This window comes from Macaca thibetana, chromosome 10 (assembly GCF_024542745.1).
Source record: "Macaca thibetana thibetana isolate TM-01 chromosome 10, ASM2454274v1, whole genome shotgun sequence".
In the NCBI taxonomy this organism is placed as follows: Eukaryota; Metazoa; Chordata; class Mammalia; order Primates; family Cercopithecidae; genus Macaca; species Macaca thibetana.
The window spans coordinates 30,350,420-30,375,685 of NC_065587.1; the positions used below are offsets into that span (position 1 = coordinate 30,350,420).

Consider the following 25,266-nt stretch of genomic DNA (forward strand, 5'->3'; position numbering starts at 1 on the left):
CAGCCTGGGCAACAGAGCGAGACTCTCTCAAAAAAAAAAAAAAAAAAAAAAAAAAAAAAAAAAAAAAAAAAAAGAATGCGGTAGCTGTATTGGAAGTGGTATAGCTGTGGGGATCAGGTTGGTTCATTGCTTTTTGAGCTTCTGTGGGCATTGGAGAACAATGGTAATGTCAAGTGCCCTATTGACAGGGTCAGGGCCATGGACAGACCTAAATATTTCTACAAAAACACAAGTACCTCCAGGATGTAGGGTGTTAGGAGAAATGATAGAACAAATAAACATCAGTGAAAGGAACTGTACCTTACCACAAAAGCAAAACTTTCAAATGAATAAAGTCTTAAGAATAAAGAATAGGCCAGGTGCAGTGGCTCATGCCTATAATCTCAGCACTTTGGGAGGCTGAGGTGGGTGGATCACTTGAGGTCTGGAGTTTGAGACCAGCCTGGCCAACATAGTGAAACTCTGTCTCTACTTAAAAAAAAATTAGCTGGGCTTGGTGGCCTGTGCCTGTAGGTAGTCCCAGCTACTTGGGAGGCTGAAGCAGGAGAATCACTTGAACCTGGGTGGGTGAGATGACAGTGAGCCGAGATTGCACAACTGCACTCCAGCCTGGGTGGCAGCAAGATTCTGTCTTAAAAAAAAAAAAAAGGAAAGAAAAGAAAAAGACATTTGAAATATCTTGGGTCACTTGAGCCTGGGGCCCATTAGTATTTCATGTATTTTGGGGCTAGGACAGGTGGAAGCTGAGTTGTCAGGACCAAAGTACTTCTGGCTAACAGCTTGTTCTTTATGGCATTTGTGGCCACCTGTAGGATTTTTGTTAGCATATCTTCGTTGACAGGCGTTAGATAAGGATACTGTTTTTTTCCTGCCCTGCAGTAAAGAACACATGAGCTGGTTGCAGCTGCAGTAAAGAACACATGAGCTATTTAGAACATATAGTTGTGCCCTTGAGGAATTTCATCTAATTGGATGGAGACTGCTTGAAGAGGACCCTGCTGGGACGTGGGAGGTTTGTGAAATAAGCACCCATTTCTTGTGAGCCTACTATTTGCCCATTTATCCAGAGCTGTGGCTCCCCTCATTCTGAGTTGGCAGAAAGGGCTCCTTGCCTGCAGGTGACCCAGTGCACCATCCTCCCCATTCTTTCAACAAGCTGCTACCTGAGGAAATGTTGTAAAAATATAAATGTTGGCATGCTTAAAGTCTGCTTAGCATCCTTTGGTGGCTTCCCAGGATACAATTATGAAAATATAAATATGGCCTGGCTCTTGCCCACCCTCCAGCTTCCCCTGTCATGTTCCTGTGTGTCCCCCTCTCTGCAGACACTCTGTCACCCCAGGTTCCCGCAGGCCTCTACACCACTGCCCCACATCTCTGCCTGGAATTTACTCTCACTTCTCTTCCCCCCCTAGTTAGCGATTGGAGCCTTCTCTTTTACCCTACCTGGTCCTGCAGCCTTCAGCCTCCCCTCCCCCCACCCCCGACCATGGCTTTCATAACACCCTATGCCTCTCAGTTTTTCACCTGGATTTAAGTTTTTTTCCTTATCCTTGCCTTATCAGTCTTTAAAAAGTAGTCGTCCGTACTCCTGCTGTTCTCCCCATCCTCTCCATTTCCTTACTTGAACCAAAGTTACCACACATCGTCTGGTTGCATGCAGATTCAGTGAATGCTTTCCAGTTCTTACCTTTCTCATTCTCTCCTGTTTGAAACGCCTTCCTTCTTTGTCTTGGGAAGCACCACCCTTTTCTGGTTCTGCTACATGGTTAAGCAGAAGTACATGGACATGGCCTTTGGAGTTGGACAACAAAGGTCCCTTTTTTTTTTTTTTTTGAGACGGCGTCTCGCTCTGTCGCCCAGGCTGGAGTGCAGTGGCACGACCTAGGCTCACTGTAAGCTCCACCTCCCGGGTTCACACCATTCTCCTGCCTCAGCCTCCCAAGTAGCTGGGACTACAGGTGCCCGCCACCACGCCCGGCTAATTTTTTGTATTTTTAGTAGAGACGGGGGTTTCACCAGGTTCGCCAGGATGGTCTTGATCTCCTGACCTCGTGATCCTCCCACCTCAGCCTCCCAGTGTTGGGATTACAGGCGTGAGCCACTGCACCTGGCCTAAAGGTTCTTACTCCATTATCATTTCTTTCCATTTTCTTGAACTGATTCTTCATCCTCATGCTGCTCCTGAGTTTTGTCCTCCAACCTCTTTTCTTGAAATTCTCTCTCTGCAGGAGTGCTAACCACTGTGGCTTCTGTTAAGGATTTCCAGCTTGATCTCTCCTGATGCTGCTGGAAGGATGGAACCGTCGTCTCCTCTATCTGAATCGCCCACAGGCATCCTTAGATTTTTAAATCAGGATGCTCAAAACTATCTTTGTCCCTCACCTCCACTTTCTTTATGTACCTCCCAGACCCAGGCCTACCTCGCCTAGGTTAAGAATACAAATGGAGCCTTACATACCGTAAAAAAAAAAAAAAAGATCGACCTAAGAAACATTAAGCAGACTTTGCTGTCTCCTCCTGCCATGACAGATATGCCTTCTTTTCCTTTTTTTTTTTTTTGAGATAGGGTCTCACTTTGTCACCCAGGCTGGAGTGCAGTGGCACAATCATGGCTCACTGCAGCCTCAACCTCCCTGGCTCAAGTGATCCTCCTGCCTAGTCCCCTAAATGGCTGGGACTACAGGCAAGTGCCACCATGCCCAGCTAATTTTTGTATTTTTTGTAGAGACAGGGTTTCATGATGTTGTCCACACTGATCTCGAACACCTGGATTCAAGTGATCTGCCCTCCTCACCCTCCCAAAGTACTGGGATTACAAGCGTGCACCACCATGCCCGCACCAGGCCTAGTATACCTTCTTAATGACCTGAAAGGTTGGGTTCAAATAGAAAATACTCAGGCTCCGTAGAGTTCTGTGTCAGTAGTTCCAGCAGAGCAGGCCTTCAGCATAGTCCTCTTCCCTCCCCAGCCACAGCACTGTCCATGTGTTGTGAGCTTGAGCACATGTGTGTGGCCTCCTGCCTGCACAGTCTAGGCTCAATACATGCCAGCGAGCAGCTGCCCCTTTGACCACCACCTCAAGTGCACCTGCTGGGTGTGGACCTACACTTTTCCAGATGCAGGGGATTCTGGGGCACCTGACCCCAGATGCAGGGGATTCTGGGGCACCTGAGGAGCATGGTCCCCTGACCCCAGAAACCTTCTCTCATGGGCATGGGCATGGCTGGGTGAGGGTTAGTGGCCAGTGACCACAGATGTCTCAGTCGCTTACCTCGCCTCATGTTTCCTCTTTCTTTTCTTTGCGGTCTTGCTTTTCTGTCAGAAGCCTACTCATCCTTCAGGATATGGCTTTTGTGGGCTTCATCTTCTTTTAATCCTTCCCTTAGTATTTGAAATTAACCCAGCTCCTCTTCGTGTTTCAGAAGTGCTTCACTATGATAAAAGGCAAAGTATGTTCTGTGTTCCTGTCTCCTTCCCTCACAAAGTTGCAAGTTTCTTAAGAGCAGGATCATTGTTTGTTTTTGCCACCAGTCCTAATATGAAGCCTCACAAATGGGAAGTTCTTGACAAGCGTGGCTTGAATTCACCGAAACTCTGTCTTCATTTCGTGTTGTTGTGGTAACCCTATCAAAACAGGAAATAAAGCTAGTTTAGCATGACTTGTTCATAATTGACTCATGCTGGTTCCCTTTTCTTCCCTAAGCGATCACAAAAACGTCTGTTAAATAATCTACTCCAGAATTTCATGGACTTCTGCGTTTATTGATCAGTACACTTCTGGAATCTGTTTCCCACTCGCCGCAGCACTGAAATGGATCATGTGGCCAAAGAGCCCTGGTTCCTTTTTTTTTTTTTTTTTTAATTGCTTTACTAAGAAATAATTGATACACAAAATATTGCACACATTTAAAGTATAAAGTTGGATAAGTTTTAATACATTATACACCTACGAAACCATCAACACAGTCAGGATAAAGAACATACTCATTGCCTCCAAAAGTTACCTCCTTTCCAATTGTAATCTTCTTCCTCTCATTCCCAGGCAACCCTGGGGGTAAATCCAAAGTAAACCCAGGATTACTTTGTATTTTCTATAAATGGAAATACGTTTCTTTTGGTCTGGCTTCACTCACCATAATTATTTGAGATGCATCTGTGTTGCATATATCAATAGTTCATTTCCTGTTATTAAATAGCAGGAATCTAATTTCCTTTTCTTATCAAATAGCAGGAATCTCATTTCCTTATCAAATAGCAGGAATCTATCCATTTTGAGACTTGAGATGGGTGTGCTCACTTCGGACCTTAATATCCTCCCATTCTCCATGATTTATGGGTCTTAGGATAGAATTCATCTGGGACTTGAGGTTGTGTTCATTTAAGATAACTGGACAGTCTCAATATCTTGGAATCCTCAAGGGAAGAGTATTATTATTTTTTTATTTTTTTGAGATGGAGTCTAGCTCTGTCGCCCAGGCTAAAGAGCAGTGGCACAGTCTCGGCTCACTGCAGCCCCTGCCTTCTGGGTTCATGCGATTCTCCTGCCTCAGCCTTGCAAGTAGGTGGGATTACAGGCATGTGCCACCATGCCCGGCTAATTTTTTTTTTATCTTTAGTAGAGATGGGGTTTCACCATGTTGGCCAGGCTGGTATCAGACTCTTGATCTCATGATACGCCTACCTTGGCCTTCTAAAGTGCTGGGAGTACAGGTGTGAGCAGCCATCCCCGGCCCAGAGTATTAATCATAATCTTTGCATCCTAATGTTAGAATAGTTCTTGATATATAGAAGGTACTAACCCAATGCTGGATAAAAGTTTCCCCCATTATTGGCCAGGTGTGGTGGTTTACGCCTGTAATCCTAGCACTTTGGGAGGCCAAGGCAAGAGGATCACTTGAGTTCAGGAGTTCCGGACCAGCCTGGGCAACATTGTAGAACCCTGCGTCTCCAAAAAAACTTTTTTTAATTAGCCAGGCGTGGTGGCGCTCGCCTGTGGTCCCCGCTACACTGCTACACTACTGGCTGCGTGGGAGGTTGGGGCTGCAGTCAGCCATGATTGCGCCAGTACACTCTAGCATCGGTGACAGAGTAGCCCATCTCAAAAGAAAGAAATAAAAGGGCCAGGCGCAGTGGCTCACGCCTGTAATCCCAGAACTTTGGGAGGCCGAGGTGGGTGGATCGTGAGGTCAGGAGATCGAGACCATCCTGGCCAAAATGGTGAAACCCTGTCTCTACTGAAATACAAAAAATTAGCTGGGCATGGTGACGGGCGCTGGTAGTCCCGGCTACTCAGGAGGCTGAGGCAGGAAAATCGCTTGAACCCAGGAGGCAGAGGTTGCAGTGAGCCAAGATTGCACCACTGCACTCCATCCAGCCTGGGCAACAGAGCGAGACTCCATCTCAAAAAAAAAAATTAAAATTTAATATTTTTCCCTCTTTAACATGTCTCATTCCCCCTTAAAAAAATTTTTTTTTACATGGCATATGCACGTAGTCCCAACTACTTGGAAGGCTGAGGAAGTGACTTCCGGAGTTCAGGACCGGCCTAGGTAGCATAGTGAGACTTCATCTTTCTCTCTCTCTCTCTCTTTTTCCCCCCTGAGACGGAGTCTTGCTCTGTCGCCTAGAGCTGGAGTGCAGTGGCGCGATCTTGGCTCACTCAACCTTTGCCTTCTGGGTTCAAGCAATTATCTTGCCTCAGCCTCCTGAGTAGCTGGAATTACAGGTTCGTGCCTCCACGCCCTGCTAATTTTTGTATTTTTAGTGGAGACGGGGTTTCACCATGTTAGCCAGGCTGGTCTCGATCTCCTGACCTCGTGCTCCGCCTGCCTCGGCCTCCCAAAGTCCTGGTATTACAGGCATGAACCACTTTGCCCATCCGAGACTTCATCTCTTTACAAAGAAAAATTGTTTTGGTTAATTATATGTTTTGGCAAAAAACAAAATTAACCGTCTTAACCATTTTTAAGTACACAGTTCAGTAGTGTTAAGTATATTCACATTGTTGCACAACAGATGTGGAACTTTTTCATCTTGGAAAATAAATTGAAAACCTGTACTCTTGAACACATCTCCCCATTTCTCCCTCTCCTCAGCCATTTGTAACCACCTTTCTCCTTTCTGATTCTATGAGTTTATTAATATTCAATACCTCATATAAGTGAAATTATGCAGTATTTGTCTTTTTGTGACTTGTTTATTTCTGTTGATATAATGTCCTCAAGCTTCATCCATGTTATAGCATGTGATAGAATGACCTTTTTGGTTTTTCCCCCCACCTTTATTGGGGCATAATTATCAAATAAAAGTTGAATGTATTTACTATGTTCAATGTGATGTTTTGATATATGTATACCATGCTAAATGATCCCCACAGTAAAGCTAATTAAGATACCCATCACCTCACATAGTTACGTTTGTGTGTGGTGGGGGCAAGAACATTTACGTGTTTTTGTTTTTGTTTTTTTTCCTTCAGAGACGGAGTTTCACTCTTGTTGCCTAGGCTAGAGTGCAGTGGTGCCATCTCAGCTCACTGCAACCTCCGCCTCTTGGGTTCAAGTGATTCTCCTGACTCAGCCTCCCAAGTAGCCAGGATTACAGGCACCTGCCATCACGCCTGGCTAACTTTGGTATTTTTAGTAGAGACAGGGTTTCACCATGTTGGCCAGGCTGGTCTCAAACTTCTGACCTCAGGTTTTCCGCCTGCCATGGCCTCCCAAAGTGCTGGGATTACAGGTGTGAGCCACGGCACGCAGCTGATAGTAGCCATTCTGATAGCTGTGAGGTGATATCTCATTGTGGTTTTGATTGGCATTTTTCTGATTAGTGATGTTGAGCCTTTTTTCATATACCTGTTGGCCATTTGTATGTCTTATTTTGAGAAATGTCTGTTTGGGTTCTTTGCCCCCACTCTCTACCACACCCACCTGCTTTTTTTTCCATTTTTGAGACAGGGTCTCTCTATGTTGCCCAGGCTGGTCTTGAACTCTTGGTCTCAAGCAGTCTTCCTACCTCAGCCTCCTGAATTGCTAGGACTACAAGCAAGTGCCACTGCTCCTGGCCTTTGCCCATTTTAAAATATTTTGTTTGTTTCCTGCTGTTGAATTGTTTGAATTTCTTATATATTTTAAATATTAGCCCTTTATCAGATATGTGGTTTGTAAATATTTTCTCCCATTCTGTGCGTTGTCTCTTCACTCTGTTGATTGCTGCTTGTGCTGTGCAGAAGCTTTTTAGTTTGATGCAATTCCATTTGTCTATTTTTGCTTTTGTTGCCTGTGCTTTGGGGGTCATAACCAAAAAATAATTGCCCAGACCAGTGTCAAGAAGCTTTCCCCCTATATTTCTAGTAGTTTTGTTTGTTCGTTCGTTTGTTTGTTTGTTTGAAATGGAGTCTCGCTGTGTTGCCCAAGCTGGAGTGCAGTGGTGCGATCTCAGCTCACTGCAAGCTCTGCCTCGCAGGTTCACACCATTCTCCTGCCTCAGCTTCCTGAGTAGCTAGTACTACAGGCACCCTGCCACCATGCCCAGCTAATTTTTTTTTTCTTTGTTTGTATTTTTAGTAGAGACAGGGTTTCACCATGTTAGCAAGGATGGTCTTGATCTCCTGACCTTGTGATCCACACGCATTGGCCTCCCAAAGTGCCGGGATTACAGGCATGAGCTACCACGCCCGGCCTCTTGTAGTAGTTTTATGATTTCAGGTTTTACAGTTTTTGTCTTTAATCTGTCTCGATTTGATTTTTGTATAGGGTGTGAAATAAGTATCCATTTTCTTCTTTTGCAAGTGGATATCCAATTTTCCCAGCACCATTTATTGAAGAGACTATCCTTTATGTTTGGGCTCTTTATTCTGTTCTATTTGTCTATTTGTCTGTTTTCATGCCAGTACCATGCTGATTCCCTGCCCCCCACCCAGCTTTATTAAGGTATAATTGACAAATACAAATTAGTATATGAAGCTGAAGTGGAAGTGCTGGAAAAAAAATTAGTATATATTCATGGTGTACAACATGATGTTTTGATATATGTGTATATTGTGAAATGATGAAATCAAGCTAATTAACATATCTGTTATCTCACATACTTTTTGTGGTGAGAATGTTTAAGATCTAATCTCTTAGCAGTATGCAAGTATATAATACCGGTGGCCGTCCCACTCGACGCTGCAGCACACCGATGCGAGGGCAGCTATCCGCGGTCACGCGAGTGGCCTTCACCCACCTCGGCCTTCAGTGTAGCTGGGACCACTCAGAACTCCTTCTATATTTTGCTGTAGGATAGAGCTGTAGAACTTACTCATCCTGGTTAACTGAAACTTTATACTCTAACAAATTATCTGCACATTTCACCCTATCCCTGCAGTGTTATGCTGTTTTGGTTACTATAGCTTTGTAGTGTATTTTGAAATCAGGTGATATGAAGCCTCCAACTTTGTTCTTGCTCAAGATTGCTTTGGCTATATGGGGTCTTTTGTGGTTCCATATATTAATTTAAAGCTTGCATTTTCTGTTTCTGTGAAAAATGGCATTGGAACTTTGATAGGGATTACATTGACTCTGCAGACCACACTGAGTAGTGTAGACAATTAAGAATATTAATTCAGGCCAGGCACAGTGGTTCATGCCTGTAATCCTAGCACTTCGGGAGGCTGAGGTGGGAGGATCACTTAAGACCAGGAGTTCAAGACCAGCCTGGATAACATAGCGAGACCCCATCTGTACCAAAAAGTTTTTAAATTAAAAACAATTGGCCGGGCGCAGTGGCTCACACCTGTAATCCCAGCACTTTGGGAGGCCAAGGCGGGCAGATCACGAGGTCAGGAGATCGAGACCATACTGGCTAACACGGTGAAACTGTGTCTCTACCAAAAATACAAAAAAAAAGAAATTAACCAGACGTGGTGGCGGGTGCCTGTAGTCCCAGCTACCCAGGAGGCTGAGGCGGGAGAATGGCGAGAACCCGGGAGGCAGAGCTTGCAGTGAGCCGAGATGCGCTACTGCACTCCAGCCTGGGTGACAGAGCGAGACTGTGTCTCAAAATAAATAAACAAATAAAAAATAAAAAAATATTAGCCAGCCATGGTTTTTGGATGTTGAATTGAATTTCCTTGTTTTTTTTTTTTTTTTTTAAAGCTGAATAATATTCCAGTCTATGTATATGCTACATTTTCTTTATCCATTCATCCATAGTGGACATTTCGGTTGCTTCCACATCTTGTGTATTGTGCATAATGCTGCAGTGAACATGAACCTGCCAATAACTCTTAAAGATTCTACTTTGAATTGTTTTGGATATATGCTCAGAAGTGGGATTGCTGGACCATATGGGATTTCTATTTTTAATTTTTTGAGGAATTTCCAAGTGGTTACACCATTTTACACACTCAACAATAGAGTACAAGGTTCGAATTTATCCACATCCTCACACTTACTCTTTTCTGTTTGTTTGTTTGTTTTTAATAGTGGCAATCCTGGCTGGTCGTGGTGGGTAGCTCACGCCTGTAATCCCAGCACTTTGGGAGGCCGAGGCAGGCGAGTCACGAGGTCAGGAGATCATGCCACTGCACCCCAGCCTGGCGAAAGAGCAAGACTCTGTCTCAAAATAAAAAAGGCGTGGCCGGGCGCGGTGGCTCAAGCCTGTAATCCCAGCACTTTGGGAGGCCGAGACGGGCGGATCACGAGGTCAGGAGATCGAGACCATCCTGGCTAACACAGTGAAACCCCTTCTCTACTAAAAAAATACAAAAAAACTAGCCGGGCGAGGTGGCGGGCGCCTGTAGTCCCAGCTACTGAGGAGGCTGAGGCAGGAGAATGGCGTAAACCCAGGAGGCGGAGCTTGCAGTGAGCTGAGATCCGGCCACTGCACTCCAGCCTGGGCGACAGAGCGAGACTCCGTCTCAAAAAAAAAAAATAAATAAATAAATTAAATTAAATTAAAAAGGCGTAACATTGAATACACGTTTCAAAAGAAGACATAAGAAAAGATGGTCATCATCACGAATCATTAGAGAAATGCAAATCAAAACCACAATGAGCTATCACCATATACCCATTAGGACTGCCCCCCCCCCTTTTTTTTTGAGACCGAGTCTCGCTCTGTTGCCAGGCTGGAGTGAAGTGGCATGATTTCGGCTCACTGCAGCCTCCGCCTCCTGGGTTCAAGCAATTCTACTGCCTCAGCCTCCCGAGTAGCTGGGACTATGGGTGTCCACCACTCCACCCAGCTAATTTTTGTATTTTTAGTAGAGACGGGATTTCACATTTTTGGCCAGGATGGCTCGATCTCCTGACCTCATGATCCACCTGCCTTGGCCTCCCAAAGTGCTGGGATTACAGACGTGAGCCACCACGCCCAGCCTTCTTTGTTAATGTTCCTTTTTAATGAACCATCTTTAGATTCCTGTGATAAGAGACACATAGCAAAAACCTGTAGTGTGGTGGTAGTTAGGGACAAAAGGGGTTGAGCAAAACAAGATACAGTTGGTAATGTCAAAGTGATTTTAAAGCATAAACTATTCATACACACCTGAAAGTTCATGGTATGCCTTATTTCCCAAGTATCAACAATAAAATATATAAAACAAAACCTATAAATCCAAGGAGAAGCTAGCAAGTATGGAGTTGTTATGGAAGAGTGCATCCCTCTTTGTCATCAGTTCTCTGAAAGATAGATTGCGTAAACCAAAAAGGCAGCAGAATGGTTAAGTGGAGCAGACAGGAACAGACCAAACTCCAGGGACCAAACTCCTTTTTTTCAAGTGGTACCAGATGAGGATGATCTCATGTTTTCTCAATTAAAAGGAGGCAGTTGACCGGGTGTGCTGGCTCACGCCTATAATCCCAGCACTTTGGGAGGCCGAGGTGGGCCGATCACGAGGTCAGGAGATCAAGACCATCCTGGCTAACATGGTGAAACTCCATCTCTACTAAAAATACAAAAAATTAGCCGGGCGTGGTGGCAGGCTCCTGGAGGCTGAGGCAGGAGAATGGCATGAACCCAGGAGGCGGAGCTTGCAGTGAGCCGAGATCACACCACTGCACTCCAGCCTGGGCGACAGAGCGAGGCTCCTTCCCAAAAAAGTTTTTAAAAAGCGGGGGGCAGTTATTTCGTCACTGAGTGTTGATACAGTAGAGGGGCACACTGACCATAAGCTCCTCTCTCCAAAAATTTTGTTGGATTATAATTTTGCAGAGCAAATTATGGCCACATTTGACTGTTAACACTAGAACTTTATAATATTAACACTAGAAAGTTGTAATGTTGAGTTTAAACCAGTATTTTGTAACTAATCTGTCCTGTCGTTGAACTCTTGTTCTATGGGTTGAATTACCAAAATAGAATTTTTATTTCTAAAAATATTCCCAATATTGAATAAGCTTGCTTATTATATATGCTTTTTAATGCTATGTTAAATTATTATTATTATGTATGCTGTTGCCTGTCTAGTTGAAAATTACTGGCTTAGGGCCTCATGCACCAAACCAAAGCAAAATAAGATTTGAGTAGTGGTTCTTTTACTTAAGAAAATATATTATATTTCAGAGCACTTGGGGCCACCTGTGTACTGTGTGTTAATGGTGGTGTAGGATAATTGGATCCTAGTAAGACAAAGTTCCCCTCTAGAGCATTATCTTGTCATAGAATCAGATAAATATATCAATAATTCTTTGGATTAGTAGACTGATAAATATTATTATAGAAGCATAAACTTTATTTAGAGACAGAGTCTCACTCTCTTGCCCAGGCTGGAGTGCAGTGGTACAATCTTGGCTTACTGCCACCTCCATCTCCCAGGTTCAAGTGATTCTTGTGCCTCAGTCTCCCAGGTAGCTGGGATTACAGGTGTGTGCCACCATGCCTGGCTAATTTTTTTGTATTTTTAGTAGAGGCAGAGTTTCACCATGTCATCCAGGCTGGTCTCAAAACTCCTGTCCTCTAGTGATCCGCCCGCCTCAGCTTCCCAAAGTGCTGGGATTGCAGGCGTGAGCCACTGCACCCGGCCTTAGAAGCGTAAACTTTAAAATAAAGTTATTTTACTGTTTTCTGTTCTAGCACTTATCCCAAGGAAACAAGAAATGTTGTCTTATTGCCTGTCAGTGTTATTCTATTGCTTTGGTCAGTGGGCCAGATGTTGACATTTATTAGTATGAAAATTTCTTATACACAAGATTTTAATAGAATGTTTATCATAAAGATAGTAGTAATTCTCAAGATTCAAATTCATAAAATTGAAGGTATAATTTTTATTATTGCTTTTACTTAGAATTCTGGTATATTAGACATTAAGGACAACTTGGAAAGAACTGGGCCCCATGTTGCTGCCGCAGATGTGTTTTTCGAATAATACTTCCTAGGTTTTCTTATAAAACTACCCAAACATCTTGATTCAGTTTCTTGGAAGAAATGGTCATGTCATTTTGCAAGTGAGAGAAACAAAATTGATACAAATCATCAAGGTGTTCTCTTGGGTCCATTTTTGTTAGGGATAAAGATGTACTGTTGTCGGTTATTTGAATGTCTCTTCTGTGTCAGAGGAATTTGATACAACAGTAGGAAGGTGTTTTGGAGGCAGAAGTGATTATTCTCACCAGAATGCAGTTGCCGTTTAAGACAATGGGAAAATGCTTGTTTGTGTATTTCTGGGTTTATGAAAATACACATTCACCCAGTTAACAGGTCTAGGTTCTGTCTTAGTTTTGAGAGTCGCTGTATGCTATCTCATGTCAGTTGCATGCATCCTCCCTAGCTTGAGGCCTTTTTGTGGATAATATACATGCTGCCTTCACAGGTATGAAACAGGTGTTTACACAGAGTGTTAAAAATATAATACTTTGCCAGTTTGCATTCTTCAACTATTCTGAGGGCTGTTTTTAATGCCATCTGTCTTTCTCTCTCTTTTAAGCTCTGCTTATGATAATGTCAACAAAGTTCGAGTAGCTATCAAGAAAATCAGCCCCTTTGAGCACCAGACCTACTGCCAGAGAACCCTGCGGGAGATAAAAATCTTACTGCGCTTCAGACATGAGAACATCATTGGAATCAATGACATTATTCGAGCACCAACCATCGAGCAAATGAAAGATGTGTATCCTTTTTAGGCAACTAGCCAATTCCACTGCTTGGTAACTTTGTTGAGTAAATAGAACTTGAAATTTCCTAAACTTAAAGGAAAAGTGCTTTAAACATGCTAAAGGGAAAATCGTAATCTGTTTGCCATTTACTCCCTAAGTCTAGTCATGGAAAATCTTGGTTAACTCCATTTGCAGTCATGTTTTTTTCTGTCCAAGAGATGGTTTGTTGTGATGATGAAAAGGTAAAGGGAAGATCAGTAGTAGACTAAGAAAGAGGGTGCCCTGGCTATCTACCGGGTGAAATTAGGACTGTCCTGATCTTAGAATCAGGTCACCACTTTAGGTCTCAGTTTCCCCTCCTTTAAAACGAAGGATCTAGTTGTCATGATCTTTAAGGTCAACTGGGCTCTGAAATTATGTGATTAACTATGACCAACATTTAGATATCTGGACTGAATAGGTCTAGAGGATGCTGCCTGGGCAAAGACTCCATTTGAAAGATAGAGAGGTTAAGTATACTGAAGAGGATCTGCCAGAAGGGAGAGGGTTATACAGCACTCCTACCAGTTTACCCAATTTGTATTCCACCCTCCAGGGTGCGGGAGCTCGCTGTCTCTAGGCAGCCCTTTCCATTTTTAAACAGCTCTGTTAATAAGTTGTAGTGATATTTGAAGTGAAATGCCTCCTGCCACTACCACCTGTTGGTCCTACTTTACTTTTGCCATGAAAATAAGCCTCTCTCAAATGACAGATTTTAAAATCATGTTTCCTTTGAATCCCATGCTGCGCCACCTCTAGCATAAATCTGTAAGAAACAGAGAATATTATTTACACAGAGAGAGTAAAAAAAATGCAGAAATACTGCTAATGAAATAATACTATGATGAAGTTAAAGGCTAAATGCTTTAATAATTTAATTTCTGTTAGAAAGAAAGTAGCCATAGCTGAAGTTTTAGGTAGTTAAATAAGTGACCAGGCAAGAAAGCAAGAGGAGCAAAACACGCACAAACCCCTTCTTAGCACGACTTGCCCATAGTCTTATTTATTTAGGATCTTAACAGTTATGGGAGAGTAAGAAAATAGATAGACTTAGGGTTGGATTTACTAGTAAGGGTATGTTTCTAGACCTGTATTTCTGGAAGTTTTATGTTTGGCTTTTGAGGAACTTGGGAAAGGAGGGGAGCGGCAACAAGAAGGAAAAAGAATAGTGACATTACAGGTTACTGGACCAAACAGAGGAGGGAATATGTGCTACTTACAGGCCACCAGTATTTCCAACAAACCTTGGAGGGGGTTCGTTGATGGTGGACAATTTAGAGAACAAAGAGGTTGAGACTTGAAGATTGACCAGAATTTCTGTAACAGCCTGTTTCAGATCTCAGTCTAGGCCCATAGCTGCATCAGTCAGATGTAATGCCGTAATTCTTGCCATCTCACAGGACCGAAAAGAAGTTAACGACTTCAGGTTCCTTCCATGAAAGAAACCAAGTTTTCCTCAGGTTTTTCTTTCCTTTAAGGGCCTCATAGTGTAATAATGGACTGTTTGGGAAGAGAGTCAAGAGAGGACGCATTTTTGTTTTCAACGCTTTGCTAAATATGACCAGCTAATTGGTGTTTTACTTAACCTTTGCAAACAGATATATAGTACAAGACCTCATGGAAACAGATCTTTACAAGCTCTTGAAGACACAACACCTCAGCAACGACCATATCTGCTATTTTCTTTACCAGATCCTCAGAGGATTAAAATATATCCATTCAGCTAACGTTCTGCACCGTGACCTCAAGCCTTCCAACCTGCTGCTCAACACCACCTGTGATCTCAAGGTCAGCCAGGTTATTAACTATTAAGCTGATATATATTGAAAAACTCTTTCACTGAAGCGTAGTTATATTTGTCATTATCATATTTTAAATGACACCAGAAATGCCCAAAAACATTTTTATGGCAAAAATGCTAGTAGAGTGATAGTCCTCTTCTTCCTTATCCCATTGCTCCTTTTTCCCCAGAGATACTTTTTTTTTTTTTTTTTTTTTTTTTAAGATAGAGTCTTAGTATGTTGCCCAGCCTGGTCTGAACTCCTGGGCTCAAGCAGTCCTCCTTTCTCGGCCTCCCAAAGTGCTGGGATTACATACATGGGCCACAGCACCAGGCCAAGATAACTAACTACTGTAACAAATTGGTGGCCGGTTGCAGTGGCTCACGCCTGTAATCCTAGCACCTTGGGAGGCCGAGGTGGGTGGAACACCTGAGGTCAGGAGTTCGAGACCAGCCTGGCCAACATAGCGAAACCCCATTTCTACTAAAAATACAAAAATCAGCTGGGCATGGTGGCACGCGCCTGTAATCCCAGCTACATGGGAACTGAGGCAGGAGAACTGCTTGAACCTGGGAGGCGGAGGTTGCAGGGAGCCGAGATCACACCACTGCACACCAGCCTGAGTGACAGAGCAAAACTCCGTCCTCAAAAAACAAACAAAAAACAAATTGGTGTATTTTCTCCCAAAGTATTTTCTATGCTCTTACATACATGTGTACTTTTATACTTTATGTAGGTAAACAGGATCATGTACATTATGTATTAGTTTTAAAATCATCTGTTTCGTTGGTAACATTTTTCTTCAATACATTTTATTCAAAAGATAGCAGCATGAAACTTAACCTCACTGACTTTAATACCTAATATGGCATTCCAACTAAATAAGAAAACCTCAAATTCTTTACAGTCCTCAGAGTTCTCCTGAAAATATGCAGCATTTACATATTTCTATTTTAATGGGAGTCGCAGGTAAACAAGGAGGGAAATTTATGGATATCTTAGATGTGATAGAGCGATGTCGATTCAGTCTAAAAAAATGCACAGGAATTCAAGAAGACCTAAATAAATGGGAAGATATCCCATGTCCGTGGATCATAAGACTTAATACTGTTAAGATGGCAGTATTCTCCAAATTGATCTGCAGATTTAGTGCAATCCCTATCAAAGCCCCAGCTGTTTTTTTTCTATAGAAATTGACAGGCTGATCCTAAACTTCATATGGAAATTCATATGGAGGACTGATACACTTCCTGATTTCAAAACTTGCTGCAAAACACAGTAATCAAGACAGTGTGCTACTGGCATGAGAATAGACATATAGGTCAGTGGAATAGAAGCGAGAGTCAGTAAATAAGCCCGTATATCTCTGGTCAACTGAATTTTGACAAGGATGCCAGGACCCTTCATTGGGGAGACAGTAGTCTTTTCAGCAAATGAGTCTGGGACAACTGAATAGCCACATACAAAAAGATGAAAAAATTAATTCAAAATGGCTGGGTGCAGTGGTTTGCGCCTGTAATCCCAGCACTTTGGGAGGCCAAGGCAGGTGGATTGCCTGAGCTCCGGAGCAAGTCCAGCCTGGACAACATGGCAAAACCCCATCTATACCAAAAGTACAAAAAAATTAATCTGGGCATGGGGCATGTGCCTGTGGTCCCAGCTACTCAGGAGGCTGAGTGGGAGGACTGCTTGAGCCTGGGAGGTGGAAGTTGCAGTGAGCAGAGATTGTGCCACTGCACTCCATCTGGGGTGACAGGGTGAGACCCTGTCTCAAAAGGGAAAAAAAATTCAAAATGGATTGAAGAACTCAATTTAAAAGCTAAAACTTTAATACTCTTAGAAAACATGGAAGTAAATCTTTGCAATCTTATGTTAGGCAAAGCCTCTTAGACATGACACCAAAAGCACAGGCAACAAAAGAAAAAAAGTGAATTCCATCAAGATTAGAAACTTGTGCTACAAAGCAAACCATCAAAAAAGTGAAAAGGCAAGCCACAGAATGAGGGAAGGTATTTGCAAATCATACATCTGGTAAGAGACTTACAACTAGAATATATGAAGAACTCATAATATAACTCAGTAAATGAAAAGGTAAATAGCCTAGTTTAAAAAATGGACAAAGGATCTGAATAGACATTTCTCTAAAGAAGATATACAAATGGCCAATAAGCACATGGAATGGTAGACGCTTGACATCATTAGTCAATAGAAAAATGCAAATCAAAATTACATTGAAATAACTTTATCCTAACTAGGATGGCTGTAATTTAAAAAGTCAGATAATAAGTGTTGGTGAGGATTCCACTCCTTAGTGAAAATGAAAACATGCATCTACACAAAAACTTGAACACGAATTTTCATAGCGGTATTGTTCACTATAGCCAATAAGTAGAAACAATCTAAATGTTGAACTTTTGATGAATAAATAAAATGTGGTGGATCCACACAGTAGAAGAGAAAGGAGTGAAGCACTGATAACATAGCACTACAACATAGATGAATCTTGCAAACGTTATGTCTGTGAAGGAAGGCAGTCGCAAAAGACACATATTGTATGATTCTGTTTACATGAAATGTCTAGAATAGGCAAATCCATAGAGACAGAAATTAGATTCGTGGATTACTGATTGCCTAGGGCTGGAGGAGTTGGGAGAATAATGAAGGAAGGAATACTAACTCACTGGAATCTCTTTTTGAGGTTATAAAAATATTTTCAAATTGGATGGTGGTAATGGTTGTGTAAGTCCACCATTATACTAAAACCATTGAGTTATACACTTTAAATGAGCAAATTCTATGATGTGTGAATTATAGCTTAATAAAGCTACTTAAGTATGTATAGATGTCTAGCAATAATCATTGGTTGGATTTCAGTTTGACAGACGCTCCTATGAGAAACCCTGTGAGATATGCCAGACAAGAGAGATGAGGGTCTGCCCTTGAAATCTGAAAACTGATAGATCAGAAATCTGGTAGACAGTAGGTGATTATAATGAGATGTTCTGTAACTGAGATTGGAAAAAAAAAATGGTGTACAGATGCAAAGGAGAGAAGTGGTTTAGCTCTGGCTGGGGCTAGGAGGCAGCAGGAAGAAGGTGGTGTCTGTGCTGGCCCTCGAGGATGGGTAGCTTTTCCTGTGGGAGGCCAGCGGCTGTATTGGACATAGGGTATTGTAGGCAGAGGGTACAGAAATAAAATAAGGGAGGGACTACTACTGAAAACACTGAGTCTTCCTCCCTGTGGCTGCAGCATTGGATGAGTAATAGGGAGTCATTGACACTAAGCTGGAAAGGTTGGTTGCAAGTAGATCATGGGGAACCGTCTAGAACTGTGTGTAAAAAGCAGTGGGTTTTGTCACGGTGGCCAATGTCCAGTAAGGTGTTGTAGAGGACGGCTTCCTTCATCTGATATTGTGTGGATTGGACTCTGTCACCCCTTAGGATCCTTCTGATACAGGTTTATGTCCTTTCCACATGGGATGGAACCAGCTTCTTTCCTTGGATCAGTGCAACTAAGAGTCAGGTGGGCACAAAACAAATAAAGCTATGTTTAGGATGGCTGTACTGCTTCTTTGACACTTAATGATTTTCTTGAAAATTTGCAGTGAATATTTTTATGTCTCCTCGTGTTTTTTTTTTCTTTTGGTTATCATCATAGCCCTGTTATGGCAGATTGCTTTTGTTTTTGGAGAGACATTCTCAATCAATATTTTAAGCATATAACATTTCTGGGAAGAATTGGCTCTTATTTTTGCTTGAAAGTGTTCATCCTTAAGAATAAAACAAACAGAACCAGACTACTTTCTCTGTTGTCTCTTCCCAGTTTATGGACTTGTCTTTAAGGCCATTCTGTTCACCTACTCACACTCACACACACATGAGTTGTTGGCCATGGCATAATTCAGGCATCGTCTTGAATACCCAAGTTAACACAAGGAATCAGAAGCATAACATTATATTTTGAATATTTAAAGTGGTACAATTCACTAACTATTTTATTTTATTTATTTTATTTATTTTAATTTGAATTTTATATACTTTTTCGAGACAGAGTCTTGCTCTGTTGCCCAGGCTGGAGTGCGGTGGCATGATCTCAGCTCACTGCAACCTTCACCTCCTGGGTTCAAGCAGTTCTGCCGAAGCCTCCTAAGTAGCGGGGATTACAGGTGCCCACCACCATGCCTGGCTAATTTTTATATTTTCGGTAGAGACGGGGTTTCACCATATTGGCCAGGCTGGTCTCGAACTTCTGATCTCGTGATCTGCCTGCTTTGACCTCCCAAAGTGCTGGGATTGTATGGGCGTTTGCCACCACACCCAACCCAACCTTCACTAATATTTTAAAAGTATACAGTGGTCAGGTGCCGTGGCTCATGCCTGTAATCCCAGCACTTTGGGTGGCTGAGGCAGGCGAATGGCCTGAGGTCAGCAGTTCAAGTCCAATCTGGCCAACTTGGTGAAACCCTGTCTCTACTGAAAATACAAACAAATTAGCTGGGTGTGGTGGCACACGCCTGTAATCCCAGCTACTTGGGAGACTGAGGCACGAGAATCGCTGGGAGGCAGAGGTTGGAGTGAGCTGAGATGGCACCACTACACTCCAGCCTGGACGACAGGGTGAGACTCCGTCTCAGAAAAAAAAAAAAGTATGCAGCACTGTGTGTACATCATTCTCATGGATATAAATTCAAGAAGAGAGAATCTCATTCAAAGATGGATATGGTATGTCACTGATTTGGTACAGTGAGCATGTCCAAGCAGAGCAAGAGGCAGTGGTAGTTCAGTGTACATATGACATGAACTACCTGTCATACTACATGATATGTACATACGACAATGTACATAGAACACCACATGAGGAGAGGACTTGTGTTTCCTGGAGCTCTGGGATCACTACACATTTATCACATCCTCAGTGCCTTGTGACCGTGATGCCCATTCCCACAGGACCCTTGGCCTAGTAAGTTTGTAACTTGCAGCCTCACTGACCTCTTGTTATTTAGGTCCTTTTGAATTTTCAAGAGGATTTCGTCCCTTTATCCAATGGCTTCTGTGTTACAAAGTGTTTTTTACTCTTGAACCCTTACTGATACCAGCTATTTTCAGTGTCTTAGACCTTTAACTTTTGGCTCTGGTATCAGTCAAGGCCGACAGAAATAAGCTTGCTTTTTGGTTTCTGTAAACATGCTTTGCACTTATTATCTGAAGCTTAAGACCCAGCAGACATTGACATCTCAGGACCCTTCCAGGATCCTCTCTTGTAGACTTTATTTTTCAGGACCACGGGAACTCACCAGGGTTACAGACCCTATTTGGAGGCTCTGCTAGCACATTTCTAGTGTAACTACCAGGGAATGTGACCTATAGTAGTCTACCCTTGTTTACTAGACTGATCCCACAGAAATCCCAGTAGGAGTCACAAGATGCTGGGATCACAACACGTGAAAATTCTGGCTGTGCCTGTGGAAGACTCTGATAGATACAAATGAAGCACGTCTTTTGAGCTCCCTTTGTTTTTGAAAATCTGAATTTACACAGCCCAAAAGATATGTTTTCTTGAACCATATCTTTATTTTCCTTTGTATGGAATTATACTGAGTACTACTCCTTTTTTTATTTTGTAGCGTTGGCATTGTATTGGTTAGTGTCATGTAAATTTGGTTAGTCTTTGATATTATAGTGTTGACAGACCTTAAAAAAAAATCATGGCCAGGCCTGGTGGCTCACACCTGTAATCCCAACACTTTGGGAGGCTGAGGTGGTTGAAGCACCTGAGAGGAGGAGTTCGAGACCAGCCTGGCCAACATGGTGAAACACCATCTCTACCAAAAATAGAAAATAAGCCACACCATGGTATTGGAGGACCAGATGATGAAAGGCCAGTAGATGGTTGAGACCGGAGAAAATGAGAAACTATGAATTTTTTAAAAATAAAATATTCTTCAGTATATGAAACTTTAAAAAAAAAAAAACTTTGGGAGTAGGTTTGACTACCTGGAAGGAGAAGGAAGTGGGAAGATGGAAATACTTGTATTTATAGACTAAGTAGAAGACTCACAGAAAGTAGAGTCTGAGAAATAGAAGGTCAGTGCAGATCTTCACAGCAGTCGTCAGAGCTCCAGCAGGACAGGCTGAGAAAAGGGTACTGGCTGTTTTTGGTGACTTTACCCAGAACAGTTTTTGTCAATTCACCTAATTGATACTGCTTTGTGCTAAGCAGATAATGAAAGGTAGGGATGCTTCTCAAAGTGTGTCCTATAAAGACTTCTTCAGCCTGCATCCTGGTCTCTAACATGTTGATTGCTTTTCAGGTTGTTGGGAAAATTAATTAATGAATTTCTAGAATGCCCAGAAAGTATCTGCAACATAGTAATGGGAACAACTAGTTAGTATCATTATGATTGCTATTGCCTTTTTTATTTTTGTGATGTTTTGATGTGAAAGGTTAGAATTTCTAAGTTATCCTGTTTTTTTCTCTCTTAGATCTGTGACTTTGGCCTGGCCCGTGTTGCAGATCCAGACCATGATCACACAGGGTTCCTGACAGAATATGTGGCTACACGTTGGTACAGGGCTCCAGAAATTATGTTGAATTCCAAGGTAAGGACTAAGTTTGCATAAAAAGAAATCCAGTAAGTAGGAGAACTTTCTGAATGCATTGCAGTAAGCCATAAGTCTCCCTCTCTCTCTGTTTCTACTTGTTGAGAGTTGGCCTACCTGGTCAGAGCCAAGGTGCTGTCTTTTTTTTAAATTTAATTTAATTTAATTTTTTTTTTTTTGAGACAGGGTCTTACTCTGTCACCCAGGCTGGAGTGCAGTGGGACCATCACGGCTCAGTCTCAACCTCCCAGGCTCAAGTGACCCTCCTCACCTCAATCTCCAGAGTAGCTGGAACTACAGAGTGCACCACTACGCCTGGCTGATTTTTTTTTTTTTTTTTTTTTTTTTTTTTTTTTTTTTTGAGATGGAGTCTCCCTCTGTTGCCCAGGCTGGAGTGCAATAGTGCAATCTCGGCTCACTGCAAGCTCCGCCTCCTGGGTTCATGCCATTCTCCTGCCTCAGCCTCCCTAGTAGCTGGGACTACAGGCGCCCGCCACCACGCCCGGCTAATTTTTTGTATTTTTAGTAGAGATAGGGTTTCACTGTGTTAGCCAGGATGGTCTCTATCTCCTGACCTCATGATCCGCCTGCCTCAGCCTCCCAAAGTGCTGGGATTACAGGCGTGAGCCACTGTACCTGGCCACACCTGGCTGATTTTTTAATTTTTTTTGTAAAAGTAGGGGGTCTTCCTATGTTGCCCAGGCTGGTCTTGAATTCCTGAGCTCAAGGGCTCTGCCCACCTCAGCCCCCGCACCAAAGTGCTGGGGTTACAGGGATGAGCCACCACATCTGGCCCCAAGGTGCTGTCTAAATTTTGTTTGGCGTTGAACTTCTGGGCCCTAGGGCTCAGCCTCTACCTCAGCTGGTATAGTGCTGACGGTTGTAGAGTAGGAGAGGGTGTGCCTCTCCAGTCACTATTACCATAAGTGGTCTGTGTTTCACTCCTTGGACAGCTGTCCTGAAGTCCTGCTTATCGCTGTCACTGTTAGGTGTGCGCTGGGTTTGTTGTAGAGGTTATTCAGTAATGTGTATTTCTGTAAACATGGGCCAGGGCTGTCAAATTTTTCTGATAATGAAGAATGTCTCTTTGGCAGAATTATATTGTAATTTGTTGTACTTGAAGAAAACATAAATGTGGACATAGTAGGAACTGCTGTAGATTCTTTTGAAATTATATGATTTCCATGATTTCCTGCTTCCAAATGAAGTGCTTTCCTCTGCATCTGTGAGTGGCTATAGAGAGTGCACCAGGTCTCATCCACACTGTACTGGCAAGGTCTGTGTCTTGGTCATAAGAAATGGTTGAATAAGTTTACAAAAGCCCAAAAAAGTGAAGTGTGACATTTTTTGTTGGGTTTATGAGCCAGGAGGCAAAAATTGAGGGCTGCTATGGAGATTGAGATTCAGTATTTTTACTGTCATTTGCAAATAATATATGAATAAGGTGTGAAAATTGAGTAGTTAAGTAGGCCTGACATACTACCTATAACTAGTGTCTCAGGTTTATAAGATTCTTAAACACAGTTCCATCTGCTATCATGTAAAGATACTTGAAGAAAAGCAACAAAAATAGACATTGGATCTTGTATCTAGGGCCCAGGAACCAGAAATAGTCCTGAGAGGCTTAGTGGAAATGAAACAACAGGTCTAATTAGCTCATAGGCTTCTTTCTCTTCCTCCATCCTTTGTGAGTACAGATAAGCTATTAGATTTTTTTCATAAGGAGATGGAATTTGTTTAAAGCATTTAGTTTTTCTTGATGTCCTACATTTGTTCAGTTTAGTTATAAAAGTAAAATCTCATTAACATAAATTCCATTATAAAGAAGGATTTGGTGTAACAGATGTTTCAGAGGAGAAAATGCCATGTTGACTCTCTAATTCTGTATCACAAATAATCCCACATAACAGGTTCTTTCTCTGACTGGCCACGTGACAGCCATTCTAAACAAGGAGCATTGGCATGCCAGTGTTCAGTGCCAGTTGTAAAGGGAGCTGTTGGTGTGCGTTTGTCCTGGTGTGGCTTCTTGGTCTTGCAGTCTCCGTTCTGACTTAGATGCCCCCACTGTCTTCACTTCTTGATTACCCTCCAGGCAGAGGTAGCCAGAGAGGGTGTTCTTCAAGATGACCAGCTTTTCCTTCTACTTGCAGGGTCACCAAAGTGAAAATTGAGTGTTCATTTTTTTCTTATTTGCAATACCTGTAGCCTGAGAATGTTACTTCTAACAGTTGTCTTCATTTTGTTCATTTTTATTAATGTAGAGAATTATCAAACCCATAGAAAAATTGAGAGTAGAGTGAACACCCATATGCCCCTGTCCTTGATTCTCCAGCTGTTAACATCTTGTCATATTTCTTATCCCTTCTTCCCTCTCTTACTCTTTCCTTTCTCTCCCTCTCTCTTTTTCTGTCTCTTCTCTTTTGTCAGACCATGTGACACTTCAGCAACATATACCACTTCACTCCTAGACCCTTTGGGGCATACTAATGCTTCTTGCAAAGAAAGTGTTCTTCCCACAGCTAGAGTACCCTTAGCCTTTCATAAAATGATCAGCATTAATTCCATGACATCCCATCCCCCTAAAAAAGTCTAAGTAACTCTGTTTTCAACACATGATTTAATTGTTTCATGCATTATTCTTAGTCTAGAACAGTCTTGCCCTTCCTCTCTTCTTCAAGATATTCAGTACTTTGCAATGTACAGATCAGTTGTTTCACAAAGTGGTTCACATTGTGGATTCTTCCGATGAGTTCTTCCTGATGAGATGTAGCTTGCACGTTTCTGACATGACCACTACAGATTCCTGGAGAATGGTGTATGTGAATCTGTTTCCCAGCAGGCTTCCCCCAGTGATTCAGCACTTACTTCTGTCAGTTATCATATTGGGGGTTATAAAATGGTAATTTTCTAAATTTATTCTTCCTTTTACTTGTATTAGCTAGCATTCTTCTATGAAGATTTTTCCCATTTACCTTTCTCTTCCTGTGTATCCTATCTTTGTTTTTAAAACACTATTACAGACCCAGGATTTTTTTTTTTTTTTTTGAGATGGAGTCTCGCTCTGCGCCCAGGCTGGAGTGCAGTGGCTCGATCTCGGCTCACTGCAAGCTCCGCCTCCTGGGTTCACGCCATTCTCCTGCCTCAGCCTCCTGAGTAGCTGGGACTACAGGCGCCTGCCACCACGCCCGGCTAATTTTTTGTGTTTTTAGTAGAGATGGGGTTTCACCGTGTTAGCCAAGATGGTCTCCATCTCCTGACCTCATGATCCACCCACCTCGGCCTCTCCCAAAGTGCTGGGATTACAGGCGTGAGCCACCACACCCGGCCTAGAATTTTTTTTTATGTGTTGTCCATTTTAATTTTCTTTTTTTTTTTTAACTCATATTGTCCCACTTTTGAGAAGCTAGAGCACTCTGTGTACATATTTGTAACGTTTTGTAGAATTTCAGCTTTCAGAAAACTTGCTCTGTTTTAGCTTGTTTAGGAAAGAAAAAAATTTTTAAAAAGAAAAGTTGCCAAGCACGGTGGCTCACACTTGTAATCCCAGCACTTCGGGAGGCCGAGATGGGTGGATTACTCGCCAGGAGTTCGATACCAGCCTGGCCAACTTGGTGAAACTCCATCTCTGCTAAAAACACAAAAAATTAGCTAGGCATGATGGCGGACACCTGTAATCCCAGCTACTCAGGAGGCTGAGGCATGAGAATTGTTTGAACCCAGGAGGCAGAGGTTGCAGTGAGGCAAGGTCATGCCTCTATACTCCAGCCTGGG

The 25,266-nt window shown here is 42.5% G+C and overlaps 1 protein-coding gene across 2 annotated transcripts in view; it reads left to right on the plus strand.

Moving 5' to 3' along the window:
- MAPK1 (mitogen-activated protein kinase 1) overlaps nucleotides 1–25,266 on the plus strand; it is a 109,236-nt gene that overhangs the window by 46,077 nt on the left and 37,893 nt on the right. For both annotated transcript variants that reach the window (XM_050746242.1, XM_050746241.1), the window contains exons 2-4: nucleotides 12,908–13,090; nucleotides 14,714–14,903; nucleotides 21,379–21,495. In XM_050746242.1, coding sequence (XP_050602199.1) covers nucleotides 12,908–13,090; nucleotides 14,714–14,903; nucleotides 21,379–21,495 — 490 coding nt within the window. The remainder of the gene's footprint in view (nucleotides 1–12,907; nucleotides 13,091–14,713; nucleotides 14,904–21,378; nucleotides 21,496–25,266) is intronic.